Source organism: Antennarius striatus, chromosome 1 (genome assembly GCF_040054535.1).
Source record: "Antennarius striatus isolate MH-2024 chromosome 1, ASM4005453v1, whole genome shotgun sequence".
Taxonomy (NCBI): Eukaryota; Metazoa; Chordata; class Actinopteri; order Lophiiformes; family Antennariidae; genus Antennarius; species Antennarius striatus.
In genome coordinates, this window is record NC_090776.1 from 13,203,635 (window position 1) to 13,222,191 (window position 18,557).

At 41.7% G+C, this 18,557-nt stretch overlaps 1 protein-coding gene across 1 annotated transcript in view; it reads left to right on the plus strand.

Moving 5' to 3' along the window:
* Positions 1-11,292, plus strand: part of LOC137592200 (dynein axonemal heavy chain 12-like) — a 54,527-nt gene extending 43,235 nt beyond the window's left edge. The window contains exons 45-75 of the mRNA XM_068310217.1: positions 28-220; positions 352-513; positions 619-813; positions 1,460-1,593; positions 1,796-1,958; positions 2,054-2,134; positions 2,229-2,408; positions 2,507-2,638; positions 2,758-2,851; positions 2,946-3,082; positions 3,172-3,413; positions 3,501-3,648; positions 3,744-3,889; positions 4,012-4,226; positions 4,316-4,508; positions 4,595-4,787; positions 4,901-5,073; positions 6,277-6,417; positions 6,537-6,695; positions 6,856-7,151; positions 7,239-7,495; positions 7,598-7,738; positions 7,850-7,987; positions 8,407-8,640; positions 8,734-8,922; positions 9,210-9,313; positions 9,401-9,605; positions 9,691-9,828; positions 9,934-10,025; positions 10,125-10,192; positions 11,099-11,292. Coding sequence (XP_068166318.1) covers positions 28-220; positions 352-513; positions 619-813; positions 1,460-1,593; positions 1,796-1,958; positions 2,054-2,134; positions 2,229-2,408; positions 2,507-2,638; positions 2,758-2,851; positions 2,946-3,082; positions 3,172-3,413; positions 3,501-3,648; positions 3,744-3,889; positions 4,012-4,226; positions 4,316-4,508; positions 4,595-4,787; positions 4,901-5,073; positions 6,277-6,417; positions 6,537-6,695; positions 6,856-7,151; positions 7,239-7,495; positions 7,598-7,738; positions 7,850-7,987; positions 8,407-8,640; positions 8,734-8,922; positions 9,210-9,313; positions 9,401-9,605; positions 9,691-9,828; positions 9,934-10,025; positions 10,125-10,192; positions 11,099-11,292 — 5,137 coding nt within the window. The remainder of the gene's footprint in view (positions 1-27; positions 221-351; positions 514-618; positions 814-1,459; positions 1,594-1,795; positions 1,959-2,053; positions 2,135-2,228; positions 2,409-2,506; positions 2,639-2,757; positions 2,852-2,945; positions 3,083-3,171; positions 3,414-3,500; positions 3,649-3,743; positions 3,890-4,011; positions 4,227-4,315; positions 4,509-4,594; positions 4,788-4,900; positions 5,074-6,276; positions 6,418-6,536; positions 6,696-6,855; positions 7,152-7,238; positions 7,496-7,597; positions 7,739-7,849; positions 7,988-8,406; positions 8,641-8,733; positions 8,923-9,209; positions 9,314-9,400; positions 9,606-9,690; positions 9,829-9,933; positions 10,026-10,124; positions 10,193-11,098) is intronic.
* Positions 11,293-18,557: the final 7,265 nt, after the last annotated feature.

An 18,557-nucleotide genomic window follows, 5' to 3' on the forward strand; every position in this document is an offset into this window, starting at 1 on the left:
GGGTAAAAGTGTTTTTTTATTATACAGCTATGTCCTGGAGCACTTGTGCCGGATTAGCCGTGTATTGAAGCAGCCAAAAGGCAATGCTCTTCTGGTGGGAGTTGGAGGGAGTGGACGGCAGTCCATTACCCATCTGGCCACCTCCATGGCCCACATGAGCCTTTTCCAGCCTGAAATCTCTAAAAGCTATGGCATGCCTGAGTGGCGAGATGACCTTAAGGTTAGAACTATATTTTGGAAGTCTATCCTAAATCTGATACATTACATGCTTTTTTTATTCTATGCTTTTTTTTTTATGCATTTGCAAATTCACATAGAAGAAAATTGTTTATCACTTTCTTAATCCTTTAGATGCTGCTAAAAAATGCTGGAGTGAAAGGTCAGAAGATGGTGTTTCTTTTAACTGACACTCAGATAAAAGAGGAGGCTTTCCTTGAAGACGTGGACAGTATTCTGAACACAGGGGAGGTGCCCAATCTATTCGCTGCAGATGAAAAGCAAGAGATCATGGAAGTAGGCTGTCACCACAGTTAGATCAAAGTGCAATGAATAATGCCTCGTATAAAGGTTGTATTGACTAATAGTTTCATGCCACCTTTACTGTTTGTCTTTCTTCAGACATTGCGTCCCATTGCCCAGGCTGGTAATAAGGATTTGGAGTTGAGTCCTTTAGCTCTGTTTGCCTTCTTTGTTGCACGCTGCAGAGAGAACTTGCACATTGTTGTGGCCTTTAGTCCTATTGGAGACACATTTCGGCAACGCCTGCGCCAGTTTCCATCTCTAATTAACTGCTGTACTGTAGACTGGTTCCAGGTACTGTATTACGATTAGGATTGTGGTGTGATAATTTATAATTTTGATTTAAAAAGATAAATATAGTAAAATATTCTCCTGGACATATACAAAAAGTATACAGTAGGAAGATATTAAAGTACAATATGCCTCAGTGTTTACAATAAATAGATTGTCCTGCATGTTAATCAGTGATTACAAAGAAAATAAAGAGGGGGGAAGGAAAGTTCCTTCCTATCATTAATATATGCACGACATACAGCACAGATGAAATTGCGGTCCTCTCTGACCCACAGTAAACAGGCAGTACAACAGGCGGTACAACACAGACAGTACAACACAGGCAGTACAACACAAGCAGTACAACACGGGCAGTACAACACAGACAGTACAACACAGGCAGTACAACACAGACAGTACAACACAGGCAGTACAACACAGACAGTACAACACAGACAGTACAACACAGACAGTACAACACAGGCAGTATAACACAGGCAGGAAACACAGGCAGGACAACACAGGCAGTACATCAGACAGTACAGCACAAACTATGAGACCAAACACAAGGGATGGTAAACATCTCTAAACACAAGGAGGTTTAGGCTTCCGAATACTTGCCGTTGGTCATATTCTCACTATCCTATCTTCTCCTTCCCACCGGCAGCCATGGCCAGAGGAGGCTCTTGAGCGAGTAGCCAACAGTTTCCTAAGTGAGCTGGAGATGAAGGGTAATGAGAGGCAGGACGTCATAACTATTTGCAAAACATTCCACAACTCTGTCAAAGATCTCTCAGATAGGTAAGACATTTGTATTGATATTTTGAAGAGCCCCACAATGAGCCTGCATCTCATCTAGGGTTGATCCTGCCTTTTGCCCATAGTTGCTTAATGTAGGCTCCAGCAAACCTGTGAACTGCCAGGCAGATAGGCAGCTGTTGACCATTTGATTTTATAGCAAGACATTTTTAATAGCTTCATGACACTGTTTATTGTGTTGCAGAGCTCTTGTTGAACTTGGTCGCCATAATTATGTGACTCCCACATCCTACCTGGAGTTGATTGAAACATTCCGTCAGTTACTCACTCAGAAAAGAGAGGCTATCATGAATGCTCAACAGAGGTATAAGGATGGTCTGGAAAAACTAGAAACCACTGAATCAATGGTATATTTCTTAAATTTAAATCATTTGTGTTTTGTTTTGTTTTCTTTAATGTAAAAGTTTTAAGTATGTTGACATGCTGTTTTGTTTCTAAACAGGTCACAGAAATGCAGCAAAAACTTGAGAAACTGCAGCCCGAACTGGCCTTGTCAGCTATAGAAAACAGCAAGATTTCAAAGGTAAAAAAGAAAATACTGTCATCAGACCTGGGTTATGTATATACCTGAAGATATGAATGTACTGAATGTATTTCTTCAATGTGATGGCTTTCAGCAAGTTGAGGAGGACACCGTAAAGGTGGAAGCCAAACGAAAAGTTGTGCGTGCTGATGAGGAGGTTGCAACTAAAGAAGCCGACAAGGCTGGGAAATTGAAGGAGGAATGTGACAAAGAAGTGAATACTGCAAAAAGGGCAGTGGAGAAGGCAGGGAAAGAGGCTCTAGAGAACTTGAAGGTGAGCATTCTAAATACACTGCTTCAGTGCATCAGGTTTATTTCACTTACTTTATGATTTAAATTTTTGAGTAAATTAACCCGAATGCTCTGTTTCAGGGCCCCCAAATTGCAGTCATGAAGGCCATGAAATCCCCACCTCCAGCTGTGAAGCTTGTGATGGCAGGTGTCTGTGTGATACTGGGGTTGAAGCCAGAAAGGGTAGATGACCCAGATAATCCTGGAAAAAAAGTAAGACAATATCTTATATCTTCATACAGTGACATGCTCCTTTTTTAACCTGATGCAACTCGCAGCAAAATTGCAAGATATTACAGTGAATAATACAGTATATATTACTTTTCATGTAGATGCTTGACTACTGGGGTCCAAGCAAGAAACTACTTAATGACACAAATTTTGGAAAAAACCTTCAAGGTCTTGACAAGGATAATATTCCTGTGAGTGTCAAAAAAAACGTTCATAATTCATTATTAATGAGTCATGCTTGTTTTTTTGCTGAGAAACTGCAATTATTATTTTTTTTTACTACAGGAAGACATTATAAAGAAGCTCAAGAATGACTACATCAGTAATAAGAACTTTGAACCAAAAATTGTGGCAGAATCCTCCTCTGCTGCAGCCAACCTTTGCTCATGGATCAGGACAATGGTTGAATATGATGCAAAGCAGAAGGTACAGTATTAATGGCTTTTTCACCTTTTCTTACCATGATATACCTGTATGTGTGCTTCAACAATCACAACCTATCTCTTTGGCTTTAGGAATTGGCTCCAAAGCAAAAACTAAGCCAAGAGGCTCAGATATCTGTGGCTGAGTCCATGGCCCTGCTGAAGGAGAAGAAAAAGGAGCTTGACGATATTGAGAAACGTTTTGCTGACCTTCAGGAAATGAAGGTTCAGAAGGCAGAAGAGATGGCCAGCCTGGAAGAAAAGAAACAACAGTGTACCGACCAACTGGCAAGGGCTGTCAAACTAATCAATGGTCTAGGTGGAGAGAAGAAGAGGTCATGATTAGCCTCACAAAACGTTAATTTACTCTTCGGCAGACCTCACAAGATTAAACCATTCACTGTCTTAAACTCTCTCTGTAGATGGTCCAAAGCAGCAGAGGATCTGCAGAATACATATGACAATCTGACCGGAGATATTCTCATTTCCGCTGGTGTCATTGCCTACCTGGGGGCCTTCACCGCCGCCTTTAGACAAGACTGCATCAAGTCATGGACCTCAATCTGCCAAGTAATTCCTCCTGAACCTTGCTCTTGTTTTGTCCCCCTCATTTCGTTCAGACATATTTAATCACCCTTATTCTTTCTTTTCATTGACAACTTTAGTCTAAGAATATTCCATCATCAGATGACTTCTCTCTCAGTAAGATCCTGGGAGATCCCATTAAGATCAGGGCCTGGAACATTGCTGGTCTTCCAAGTGACACTTTCTCTGTTGACAATGGTGTCATTATCAGTAACTCACGTAGATGGTGAGTGTGCATGGATGAGAATTTTGTGAAATCATACCGAATTTACTACAAAAGATTTTGGTTGAAACATTTGAAAGACTCCTCAGCGAGCTTTGTTCAATTTAATATTTGTATTCTTCTAGGCCATTGATGATTGATCCACAGGGTCAGGCCAACAATTGGGTGAAGAATTCAGAGAAAGAAAACAATATGAACGTGGTAAAACCTACAGATGCAAATTTCATGAGAACATTGGAGAACTGCATACAGTTTGGAACACCGTTGCTGCTGGAAAATGTCGGAGAAGACCTGGACCCATCACTGGAACCTCTACTTCTTAAGCAAATTTTCAAACAAGGTGCAGACTAAGATATTTCTAGCATGACAGCAATTGAGAATTGAAACTGAAACTGAAGTTCTAAATCCAGTCACTCTTCTTTCACCTAGGTGGTGTGGAATGCATCAGGTTGGGTGAGAATATCATTGAGTATGCACCTACTTTCCGTTTGTACATGACCACAAAAATGAGGAATCCTCACTACTTACCAGAGGTGGCCACGAAGGTGTGCCTCCTTAATTTCATGATCACACCAGAGGGACTGGAGGACCAGCTGCTGGGGATTGTGGTTGCAAAGGAGAGGTAATGGTCATAAGAAGACCACTTTGCTACAACTGTACTTCGTATTACTTCAGTTGTGAAGTAATTTTGATGTGGTTCCTTTGCAGTCCAGAAGTAGAAAAGCAAAGGAATGATGCAATTGTGCAGTCAGCTGACAATAAGAGACAGCTAAAGGAAATTGAGGACAAGATCCTGGAAACACTGCAGGCCTCAAAAGGAAATATCCTGGAGGATGAAAGCGCCATTAAGGTTCTAGATGAAGCAAAGATCAAATCTGATGAGATATCCAAGAAACAGGAGGTGTGGACAATACATGAATAACTTATGTTTTCTACTTACAGGGAATCTGACATATCAATCCAACAGGTCTCTTAAATGGTTATCTAACTTCATACTGTTCATGTATTTTCCAGATTGCAGAGAAGACAGAGATCAGTATAGCTATCGCAAGAGAAGGTTACAGACCCATTGCCAAACACGCTTCAGTACTTTTCTTTAGCATTGCAGATCTGACCGACATTGACCCAATGTACCAGTATTCACTTGTCTGGTTCGTCAACCTTTTCAATAGCTCCATTAAAGATAGGTGAGTGAAAGTCACATTCGGTAAAAAATGAATGAATGAATGAAATTTAATTGTCATTGCACATAAAATCAGGGTTCGATGGACAACAAGATGACTGTGCCCCAGATTCATTTGTAGCAAATAACACAAAAGTAAACAAAAGAAAAGAGATAGGCCAATTAAGAATATACAAATTATATACTCTCTAAGACTGAAAAAAACCACACAAGTTGAGAACCAGATAAAAAAATATTCAAGTGTCATCAGCTATTGCATGTGTAATAATACTGCACAATTCTTCAACCACCAGAAGTGATGCACTCATTCCTGATCCTATCCATCCTGGTCACTCCCAAAGAGTACCCCAGCATCTTCATCTCTGCTACCTCCGGCTCTGTCTCCTGTCTTTTCCTCAGTGACACTGTCTCTAGGCCAAACAACATCGCTGGTCTTACCAGTTTTGTACACCTTTACTTCTAGCCCTGTTCTCACTGAAGATCACAATGTCATCTGCCAACATCATAGTCTTTGGAGATTCCTGTCTAACCTCGTCTGTCAGCCTGTCCATCACCAAATCGAACAAGAAGGGGCTCAGAGCTGATCCCTGATGCAGTCCCACCTCCACCTTGAACTCCTCTGTCACACCTACAGCACACCTCATCACTGTCTTACAGTCCTCATACATGTCCTGCACCGCTCTAACATACTTCTCTGCCACTCCAGACTTCCTCATACAATACCACAGTTCCTCTCTGGGCACCCTGAGATTTCTCCAGATCTACAAAAAAAAAATTCAGCTCCCTCTGACCTCTGTATTTCTTTATAAACATCCTCAAAGCAAATACTGCATCTGTAGTACTCTTTTTTGGCATGAAACCATACTGCTGCTCACAAATTGTACTTCTGCCTAGCTTCAACTACTCTTTCCCATAACTTCATTATATGGCTCATCAGCTGTATTCCTCTGTAGTTGCCACAACTCTGCACATCTCCCTTGTTCTTAAAAGTGGGCACCAGCACACTTCTCCTCCATTCGTCAGGCATCTTTACCTGACTGGGATGTGTTAATGGACAATAACTAAGTCTTGTCCCCACTTACAAAATGTTTCCGTATTTTAATACTGCATAAGTCTCCTCTGACATGGAATTTTAGCATAGCTTTGTGTAACTTCGAGTTGTTCCATGGTTATCTTAAACCTTTTCTTTTGTCTTTTTTTTCATTAGTACCAAGAACAATCGCCTGGAGAAGAGGCTTCAAAACCTAAAGGATCACTTCACATATAATCTTTACTGTAATATCTGTCGTTCTCTGTTTGAGAAAGATAAGCTCATCTTTTCATTTCTCCTCTGCTGCAATATCCTCCTGTAAGTATTAAAGCAGCGAAATGAGAAATTGTTGGAATCAATTTCAGCTGTTTTATTCCATGCTTATATGAAGTATTGTCTTTTAAATACTTCATTGCTTTGTGTTGTTTTCCATTTAGATCAAAGAAGGCTGTTGAGTACTGTGACTTTATGTTCTTGCTAACCGGAGGAGTGGGTCTACAGAACATGATCCCCAATCCCGATAACAGTTGGCTACAAGACAAGAACTGGGATGAGATCTGTCGAGCCAGTGATCTGCCTGGGTTACAAGGATTAAAGTAAAAAGCAACACACACACACACACAAACACACACACACACACACACACACACACACACACACACACACACACACACACACACACACAAATGCAAAGAGTTTCCTCCTGAATGTCCTGTTTGTCATTAAAACACTTTTGAAATATTATTTTCTCTCTAGGGAGGCATTCATCAAAGATGCAAGTTGCTTCAAGTCTGTTTATGACAACAAAGAGCCATGGAATGCCCCCCTGCCTGATTCCTGGAATGAACAACTCAATGATTTGCAGAAGTTGATAGTTTTGCGCTGTCTCAGACCAGATAAGATGGTGCCAGCTGTGATTAAATTTGTGACTGAACAGATGGGGAAGCCATTTGTACAGCCTCCTCCCTTTGACCTGAGTAAGAGTTACTTGGACTCCACCCCATCTTCTCCACTAGTGTTTGTACTGTCTCCAGGAGCAGATCCCATGGCTAGTAAGTCCTTCAAATGAGAGCAGTACTGTAATTTAAAAAATATTCTAAATCTAAATATTCATTCTACACAACATTATTCATCCACAGGCTTGCTCAAATTTGCCAAATCCAAGCAGATGGTTGGTTCCAAATTCCAATCCATTTCCCTGGGTCAAGGGCAGGGACCCATGGCTGAAGCAATGATTACACAAGCCATTACCGGTGGTACATGGGTATGCTTACAAAATTGTCACCTGGCCATTTCTTGGATGAACACCCTTGAGGATATCTGTGACAGCCTCCCCAACAACAAAAATCTCAAACCTGGATTCCGACTTTGGCTAACAAGTTATCCTTCAGCCAAGGTAAATACATTCTGATCAGCACTAGTATGCAAATTAATTATAGCAACAAGGCTGAGCTTTCTTCTGTCCCTCATAACTGAACAACATTCTTTCTGATTTCAGTTTCCAGTGTCCATACTGCAGAATGGTGTGAAAATGACAAATGAGCCTCCTACTGGGCTCAGACAGAACCTACTGCAGTCTTATTTGACAGATCCTATTTCTGACCAAAATTTCTACAGCGGTTGTCCAAAGAAGGAGAATGTAAGTTGTAGAAGGAGTTCCTGTAGACACTGTATATTACAGAAAATTTAAAGTTCTGCAGCTTATGGAACAAAAATTGGAATGGTTCTGACTCATGTTTTTGTCCTTTAGATTTGGGAGAAGCTCTTGTTCGGATTGTGTTTCTTTCATGCTCTGGTTCAAGAGAGGAAGATGTTTGGTCCAATCGGCTGGAATATTCCTTATGGCTTCAATCAGTCTGACCTTCATATAAGCATCAAGCAGCTACAGGTAAGTACAGTGCACTCTCGTGCATTCGCGCATCAACGCTCCCGACTTCACCTCATTGTGGATCTTTAGTAGGCAGTCACGTGATACCGCACGTGCATTCTATTTGCTGACAGTATTCGGAGGTGCGCCGCGTTCTGCCAGTCTTGCACGTACGTGAGACACAAAAGTGCTTTAAATAGTCAATGAGAGTGTGGACAAAAGTAATACAGATAGAAAGCGTTTTAATATCAGTATGGGGAGGGTTCATAAGTGCTTAAATTACTGTAAATAGTAGGATACAGTAGTTTGTGGAATCGCGGAATTCGTTATTTGCGAGTGGTTCCTAGAACGCTTTAACGGCGAGGAAAGAAGGTGCACTGTATGTCTGTTGCTTTCTATGTAATAATAATGTATATGGTCTTTTTGTTTGTTTTTGTTAGCTGTTTGTCAATGAATATCAAAAGGTTCCATTTGATGCCATCTCCTACTTGACTGGTGAGTGCAACTATGGTGGTCGTGTGACAGATGACTGGGATAGGCGGCTTCTTTTGACCATGTTAGCTGACTTTTACAACAAGAACACCATTGAGAAACCACGCTACCCATTCTCACCCAGCGGTGATTACTATGTCCCAACTGAGTCGAATTATACAGACCTCATTGCTTTCATTAAGGTAAAGCCATTTCAAAATAAAGTATATACAGGTCATATAATTTTCTCATTAGGTTGACAATCTGATGTGGCTGACTTGGAGTTTGTGTTCTAGGAGCTTCCACTGAACCAGCATCCTGAAGTGTTTGGAATGCATGAAAATGTTGACATTTCCAAGGATCTTCAGCAGACAAAGTTGCTGTTTGATTCTTTGCTACTCACCCAAGGTAGACAAACTCAAGGAGGACAAAGCTCTGGGGCCGATGGAGCCCTCCTTGAAATTGTGAAGAACATCCTAAAGCAGGTATGATTTTATTTGTTTATAAGAGAAATGACCATTGTGTTTCCACAAGTGTAAATATCATATTATTCTGATAATAATTAAATATTATAAGAATAATTTTATCCAGCATCATTTTTAATATCAAAGTTAAACTTTGTTCAATTGTCGTTACACCTGCAAACCATTAACATTTCAGCTGTGGCCAGAAGTTCAGTGCCAGCTTCTTTTAGCATTACATTGATTATTAAGCTCCATGGGTTTTGCTGCATGTTGTAACTTTGTTTTTTCCTTGTTTATTTTTCGTCCAGCTTCCAGATAATTTTGATACAAATGTAGCTCTATCTAAGTACCCAGTGCAGTATAATGAGAGCATGAATACTGTGCTTGTTCAAGAGATGGAGCGCTACAATACGTAAGGACAAATATCAATACAAAATGATAACAGAGAGAGCACATCATGACCTGTTTATATGACTGTACTGCTTTTACTGTTTCTCAGGCTGTGTACTGTTATCCGTGAGACTTTAAAGAAGCTGTTGAAGGCCATCCAGGGTTTAGTTGTTATGGATGGAGAACTTGAGGGCATTGCAGGTTCTTTAAGTGTGGGCAAGGTCCCAGAGGCATGGGCCAAACGCTCTTACCCAAGTCTCAAACCTTTGGGCAGCTATATTACAGACCTTCTTACCAGGCTTCAGTTTCTGCAGGTGGAGTAATTTGACCAAGCAGATTAACATTAATACAATAAGACATTGTTAACTCTTATAATCTAACAATTACTTTTTCCTGTAGGATTGGTATGACAAAGGCAAACCAAATGTGTTCTGGCTGTCTGGTTTCTACTTCACCCAGGCATTCTTAACTGGAGCTGTACAGAATTTTGCTCGGAAATATCAAATCGCCATCGATCTTCTTGGTTTAGATTTTGAGGTTAAAAGACACATACTCTAATATTATCCTTCCCAGTTAAACAATTTTATTACCCTAAAAGGCATTCTGATCAGTGGTTTTGTTTTTTTTTATGTTTACTTACAGGTTCTTCCTGTGGATGAGTCTGACACAGCACCCGAGGATGGTGTCTATGTCAATGGTTTGTTTGTGGAAGGAGCTCGATGGGACAGAGAAAGGTAAACTATTGATATATTTTCAAAAAACATGTAACATTATAATACTATTATCCAAGGAGACTTAATTACTTTAAATGTTATTTCTTTCCTTCACATTAGTGGAGTTCTTATTGAACAACGTGACAAAGAGCTTTTCAGCAAGATGCCAATCATCTGGATAAAACCTGGTAAGTATTACCAGACAAAATGCATGCAATTCCAGTTTCCGTGTACTTATTTCATTGCTATTTTTTCAGGGGCGGCAGTGGCTCAGCAGTAGAGTGGGCGGTAGAGCGGGTCGTCCAATGTGCCAAGATTGGTGGTTCGATTCCCGCTCCCGCCCAGTCAATTCAGAGTGTGTGCTGACGGGGTGGCCTCAGCTCACCTCCCAGGCACTGCCGAGGCGCCCTTGAGCAAGGTGCTTTCCCCTTTAAAAATTTGCTCATTGAAGCTGCACTATGAAGGAGCTTCCTGCTGCTCTGCACTCACCTGCATGCCTATAGGTTCCTTGTGTGTGTGTGTGCGTGCGTGCGTGTGTGTGTGTGTGTTGTTATGGGTCTGCACACACTATATATATGCATGTACTTAATAATCTGTGTGTAGAGTGGATTCTTAATTTCCCTGTGGGAAATAAATAATAACATTAATCTTAAAAAAATTAAAATGCTTCCTGTAGGCGGCACGGTGGCGTAGTAGGTAGCGTTGTCGCCTCACAACACAGCGGTTCATGGTTTGAGTCCCGTTCTGTGTGGAGTTTGCATGCTCTCCTTGTGTCTGCGTGGGTTCCTTCCTCCCACCTCCAAAAGCATGTGCTTCAGGTTGATTCACCGGTCCCAAATTGCCCGTAGGAGTGTGTGTGCATGTTTGTCTGTCTTTGTGTGTGGCTCCGCGGTGCACTGCGGTGCGGTGTCGCCTCACTCGTGCCCGGAGTGTCCCCCGCCTCATGCCCTATGCCAGCTGAGATAGGCTCCAGCTCCCCGTGACCCGCTGCGGCGGATAAAGCGGCAGAAAATGAATGAAAATGTTTTCTATTTATTTCATCTTAATTTTCAGTTATTTTCTCATTTTCGTTGTTTCTTCTCTCTCCCATGCAGCTCAAAATAAAGGCCAGGAAATTCCTTCAGACAAATATGTTTGCCCTCTGTACAAGACCAGCGAGAGGAAAGGTACCCTGTCCACCACCGGCCACTCCACCAATTTCGTAATTCCCTTGCTGTTGCCCACAAAAAGGCCAATACAGCACTGGATCAAGCGTGGCGTAGCCATGCTACTCCAGCTTGATGACTAAAAGTTTTTCAGCAGTTACCTTTTGCCACTCCGGTAACTCAAGACACAATTTAATCTCCAGTTTGGAAACTGAACGTACCATTCTCGTGTAAACAGACAAAATTGAACTTAAGGCCACAACTTTGGTCCACGCATTGAAATGAGATTGATATCATTGCCCTTCAGTTTTCATGTAATAGAGCATCATAGAGGCACAGTGGTTAGCACTGCTGTCTCACAGCAAGAAGGTCCTGACTTCGGCTTCCAACTCAAATGGGAATTTTCTGTGTGGAGTTTGCGTATTCTCCCTGTGTTTGCGTAGGTTTTCCCCAGGTGCTCTGGTTTTCTCCTACCATCAAAACATGTGCGGAATGTTATGTTAATTCATAATTGAATTTTATATTTTAATTTGACATAATTGGATAATTAATTTCATTTAATAAATTGAATTTAAATTAAATTTTCAAATCACATAAAGTCAATGTTCTTGATTTTCGTCTTCGCGATGGTGATATACCCTTTTGTAAAATAATTAACAAATGACATTTTGACTCAGTAACTTCAGGGTGAATTGATTCTTGTCCTCCTTTTGAGCAGGATAAAATACATACACTTTTACTGCTACTGACAATCAATTCTTACTAATTCCCACTGCAATCTAACCTACCCACTAAGGGTTTTATCCATAATTTCAGTTTTATCGCTTCATTGTCTGCCAGACAGTTGATCAGTTAAAATTTATTTATAAATATATAATGAGTATAAATCCAACAATAAATAAGAAATTATATCTGCAACGCAAGCAGAGAATATGATCTATTTGAAAATTTGACCTATCAATAGCAATAGCATGCTTTCTCTCCTAAACATAAGCAAAAATCATATCCCTACATTTGATTAACCAAACAGCTGAAATACTGCCCAAAGACACTGGACCAGTAGCAATCAGGGCTTTTGAGGCAACAGCTCTGCTGTCTACTTGTTTCACTTGTTTCACCCCTGCCTCTCCACCTGCTGCTCACAGCAGGTGGAGAGGCAGGGGGCATAACTTGTAGATGCAAATAATAACACACAACTACACAAACACAACGCTGGGGCTGTAATATTCGTACACAGACAAAATTTTACATTTGCAAGCGTTTCAATTACCAAGCTCCTCCTTTTTGTCATGGTATCACTTTAGTTCACAGACCAAAGAGGAGGTTTATGGATGTAATGAGCGAAGACATGAAGGTAGTTGGTGTGAGAGAAGAGGATTCAAAGGACAGGGCTAGATGGAGGAAATTGATTCGCTGTGGCGACCCCTGAAGGGAAAAGCCGAAAGGAAAAGAAGATCACTTTAGTTCACACTTTTATCAATGTATGAAATGTCAGCAGTTTCTTTTATGTTTTATTGTTTGTTTGTCTTATACATAACCAAATTCAGAATTTATTTTGAACACTTTTGTCTTCCAGGCTGATTTGGTTCATAAAAATTATGAATGAGTTCAAACATACCCAATTTCAGTGCCTCTGCAGAAAAAGTATGAAAAACAAAAACCAATGAGCTTTTAATCTTTACATTTAAATGTTAAATAAATTCAAAATATGCAAAGGCAATCCCAGAAAATTGTTGTGGACACCAACGATGAGAGAGGTCACAGGGGTAAGAGTTCCACAGGGCTGTCCAGGTGGAGTACAGGTTACTTTTGAACACCCTCAAAGAGATCGTGGAAAGTCACCAGATGCCTCAGAAGACGGATGGGTTGCTCGGCTTGCTCTGTTTACAGCGCAGATGTTGACCACAACCAGGGATATAGTTGGGGAATGGAGGTTCTGTGAGGTTGCCCAAAGGTATATGGCATTATGTAAACGGATCAGGTGACTCATTACTTCTATATCATTTTGATTGACACTGTTTTCAGAGACTGTTGTAGCCACCAGCTTATACAGTTTAAACAAAGACAGTCATTTAGAGGTAACGAGTAACAGCATACAAGTGACATGAAACAAGATAATACCATGAACCTCAACAGGAAATATAGCAGAAGTTGTCCACAGCAATTGCCATGAAACCACAACTGCTTAACATGAACTATTCCCATGTCTATCAGCCATGGACTGAAATCCCTCCATCTATCGATTTCCGTCTGCTGCTTCATTCTCTGTAATGGGGAGCTGGAGCCTATCCCAGCTGGCTTAGGACGTGAGATGGGGGACAAGCCAGGTGCTACACCAGTGCGCTGCAAAGCCACACAGAGACCCAAACACTCACAGTCACACCTACGGTCATTTTGAGACCTGCCAATTAACCTGAAGCTCATGTTTTTGGCGGTGGGAGGAAGCTGGAGAACCCGTAGAGAACCCACGTAGACATGGGGAGAACATGCAAACTCCACACAGAGCAGGACGCGAACCCGGAACCATCTTGCTGTGCAGCGACAGCGCTACCCACTGCGCCACCATGAAGCCCTACGGACTGAAATAACACTAGTATATCAGCATGCTAGAGTGATACATGTCTCTCACTCAATAGTCACAGTCCACAACTATCATCAAACATTGATGTATTGTATGGCTTTCAAAAAGCAAATAACCCTCTCAGTTACAGCAGGCAACAAGGTATTAAAACATGCACCAGCTATGACGTGAGTATTACTTGCATTTTGGATTAGATAGATAGATAGATAGATAGATAGATAGATAGATAGATAGATACCTCAATAAACCCAAAGGAAATTCAGGGTGACATCTGCTCACAAAAGATATAAATAAAAAAAGAAGCATAGGAACCTGATGTTTGCAGATGACATTGTGATCTGCAGTGAGAGCAGGGAACAGGTGGAGGAGAAGCTAGAGAGGTGGAGGTTTGTCCTGGAAAGGAGAGGAATGAAGGTTAGCCGCAGTAAGACAGAGTACATGTGTGTGAATGAAAGGGGCCCAAGTGGAAGAGTGAGGTCACAAGGAGAAGAGATCCAGAAGGTGGAGGATTTTAAGTACTTAGGGTCAACAGTCCAGAGCAATGGAGAGTGTGGAAAAGAGGTGAAGAAGCGTGTACAGGCAGGATGGAACGGGTGGAGGAAAGTGTCAGGTGTGATGTGTGATAGAGGAGTTTCAGCTAAAATTAAAGGAAAGGTATACAAAACTGTGGTGAGACCAGCGATGTTGTTTGCTCTAGAGACAGTGTCACTGAGGAAAAGACAGGAGGCAGAGCTGCAGGTAGCAGAGATGAAGATGCTGAGGTTCTCTTTGGGAGTGACCAGGATGGATAGGGTCAGGAATGAGTACATCAGAGGGACAGCACATGTTAGAGGTTTTGGAGATAAAGTCAGAGAGGCCAGACTAAGATGGTTTGAACATGTCCAGAGGAGAGATAGTGAATATATTGGTAGAAGGATGCTGAGTTTTGAACTGCCAGGCAGGAGGCCTAGAGGAAGACCAAATGTAGTGAAAGAGGATATGAAGGTAGTTGGTGTGAGAGAAGAGGATGCAAAGGACAGGTTTAGATGGAGGCAATTGATTCGCTGTGGCGACCCCTGAAGGGAAAAGCCGAAAGTAAAAGAAGAAGAAGGAACCTGAAATGTATCGGCATGTATCGGGGAGGGTGATGAGGGGGGGTACAGGGCATTGGTGGCTGACTTCGTGGAGTGGTGCCAACAGAACCAGCTCCAGCTCAACGTCTCCAAGACAAAGGAGATGGTGCTGAATTTCCGGCGGGCACCTCCCTCTCCACAGCCAGTGATCATCAAAGGCAGTGAGGTGGAGGTGGTAGAAAACTATAAGTACCTGGGACTGCAGCTAGACAGCAGACTGGACTGGTCACTCAACTTGAACTGTGTGTACAAGAAGGGGCAGAGCAGGATGTACTTTCTGAGGAGGCTGGCCTCCTTCAACATCTGTCCTAAGCTCCTTCTCATGTTCTATCAGTCCGTAGTCTCCAGTGTGCTGTCATACGCCATTGTGTGTTGGGGTGGGGGGGCCAGGAAAAGAGATATGGACCGTCTGAACAGACTCATCCGCAGAGCGGGCTCAGTGGTCGGGCTGAGCCTGGACTCTGTGGATATGCTTCTGGAGAGCAGGACCATGTCTAAAGTTAAGGCTATCATGAACAGCACCAGCCACCCCCTACACACCACCTTCTCCCAGCAGAGAAGCACCTTCAGCGGCAGACTGCTGTCACACAGCGCCTCCACAGAGAGGCTGGGGTCCTCCTTCGTGCCCCGTGCCATCAGGGGGTACAATGACTCTCTCAGGAGGAGCGGGGGGGAGGTGGCGAGGTCAGCACGGGGTTGAATGGATTTAGTTTAATTTAATTTTATACTGTTTATATATATATATATATATATATATATATATATATATATATATATATATATATATATAATTTATTTATTTATTTATAATGTTTATATTTTAATTTTATACTGTTCATATTTTAGTTGTAGTTTAGTATATAAGCCCTGTTAGCGCTGCATGTGTCTGTTAGTGTAGTGTATGTCTTGTGGTATGTCCTGTGATGTGTTTCTTTTTCTCCTTGTGTTTATCCAGTATTATTTGTTATGTAATGCCTGAGCAGTGGATATATACAATTTCCTCTGGGATTAATAAAGTATCTATCTATCTATCTATCTATCTATCTATCTATCTATCTATCTATCTATCTATCTATCTATCTATCTATCTATCTATCTATCTATCTATCTATATGGGGGGGTGGCAAGTTGATCCCTTTGGCCAGGGGGTCTGGCAGTTGAGGTGGGGGAAAGGTGTGGGTTTGGCCCGAGGTAGATGGGTGAGGTGGACGTAGATGGAGAGGGGGAGGCAGGTGAGCTGGACGGAGAGGAGGAGAAGGAGGCATGTGGAGTCAAGTCAGCTACGGGCAATTTGGGACCGGCCAGTCAAAGATTTGAACACAGACAATTCAGGTTTGATGTTCCCAGCCTCCATAAGGACGTGAGGGAAGCTCCATTCAAGATGGGAGTTGAAGGCTATCCAGAGGTGGATAGACCTGGTAATTATCCATTCCCCCGCCAATGGATGAAACTCACCACAGTTCCACCCCTTTCTTCACCAGAGTGTCCAAAACACAGGGTCTTAGGTCAGATGATACAATCACAAGATCAATCTCCAACCTCCGACCCAGGATACTCTGGTACCAGGTACACTATGAGCATCCTTGTGTTCGAACATGGTGTTAGTTATAGACAGTCCATGACTAGCACAGAAGTCCAACGACATAACAACACTCGGGTTAGATAATGGAGGCCATTCCTCCCAATCACGCCCTTCCAGATATCTGTGTCATTGTCAACATGTGCATTGAAGTCTCCCAGGAGAGCAATGGAGTCCCCTACAGGGGGCACACACACACACAGCCTTAAGGCATAGGAAGGCGACCTGCTTCGGAAAAAAACAAGGTTCAACCCCTGTCCAGAAGTTTGGTTCCAGAACTGAGGCCATGTCTGGAGGTAAGCCCCACCAGATCCAACTGATATTGCTCCATCTCCAACACAAGCTCCGGTTCCTTCCCCGCCAGTGAGGTGACATTTCACATCCCCAAAGCCAGCTTCTGCTGCCTTGGTATGGTCCGTCGTGACCCCTGTCTTCACTGCCACCCATATGGCAGCGCACCCAATCCCATCAGTCTTTCTTGTGAGTGGCGGGTCCACAGTGATATAATATAATATATATAATTCGAATATAAACAAAAATATCATTATTATTACTGGTTATTATTATTACCATTATTATTTTATTTTATTTTATTTAGTTTGTTTATTTTTTCTTTCCGGACATGTTATTACAACAGACTTTGGGCCTATTTCATGAAGGCAGGGTTAACCGACCTTGAGGTAAACCTGTGGTTCTGGGTTGCTTTACCCTGAACTTGGAAAAACCAGGGATTTCGGTTTCACAAACATGGTTCAGGGTTAGTTTTTCTAACCCAGAGTAAGTTGACCCGCAGTTTAACAGACACGACAACTTGAAAAAAAGCCATCATCAATGGAGCCCCGATTCATCGATTCACCATGACGACGGACGAGACGTGCACCTCAACGCTTTACAGAAGTCGGAGTACAGATTTTAATTTATGAATATGAAGACTTCGAGGAAATTTTCAGAAGAAAGAGAACAGCGTTGCAGCTGCAAAGAGCGACATGTCGTGGGAGTGAATTGCTGCTCAAGTCGATGCGTAAGTTCTAAGCACGTTGCACTCACGGTAAAAATACAGAAGTAAACGGCTTCAAGAATAGTTTATTAATTTATTTTATTTAGGTGCGATCCAGTGGGGGGAGAAGGGCACGTCAGCAGCTGACAATGAAAATAAAAACATCATTCACACAGGTCAGACTTCATCATCTCGTTATGGATCCTCCTCATCCTCATTATGTTTGATATTGTACAGCAAATATTAAGTTGACGTTTGACTGTTCAGTTGTTTCATCGCCAACATAACGCTCTTTTCACACACATAAATGCACTCTCATCTATATCAGGTTCTGTTAAATAATGAAATACATGAAAACATTTTATTGTTGTGTAGTTTAAACAGTAAATCGATATATGCACATTACAAAAACAGTTGAGAAGGATATCCACACCATTGCGTACACCTATAATATACAGTATAAGAACTGAAATCAAGAGCTGACATGTAGCTCGTGTGATACAGTAATAGCCAAAACTGCTTTAGTTCATGCAACAGTGGCGGTGGCATTTTACTGCTTATAACCGCTCTAAGGTATTCCAGGTTTTATTTTCTGTCTGTTTTAGTCACATGATACACACAGAGGTTAATATTGATTTTTAAAAAAAGAAAAAAATTAACAAGAAATTGAAGATAACAAAGGTGGGATAATATTTTATGTTACTGATTGTTCTCTTACCATTGCTTCACATTCTGGTGGAACAATACAGAGTGTGAAATTTATCCGCTACTGAAGCATTAACAGATTCTCATCCCTTTTTAACAGAGCATGGATGGACAGCAGCAGAAGGGTCCCAACTGCACAGACTATCACAGTGAAATAGACACTCAGTGACCACCAGCGGTTCATTCTGTGGCATGCATATGTAACTATGTTTTATTGTCCTCCTCATTCACTGTGTTCCCATCTATCTGCTAAAGAGGTTTATAAAATTCCCTTTCTAAAGAAATACTGAAAATAGAAATGCTTTACTAGGACCTCCAGATTAGGAGGACAGATCTGGACATAGAAATACTGGAGTACAAGTTAGAGGTGGGTAATGGTCACAGGTGAATCATGTTAACTATTAGAATGTTAAGTATTGTAACAATACAAAAAC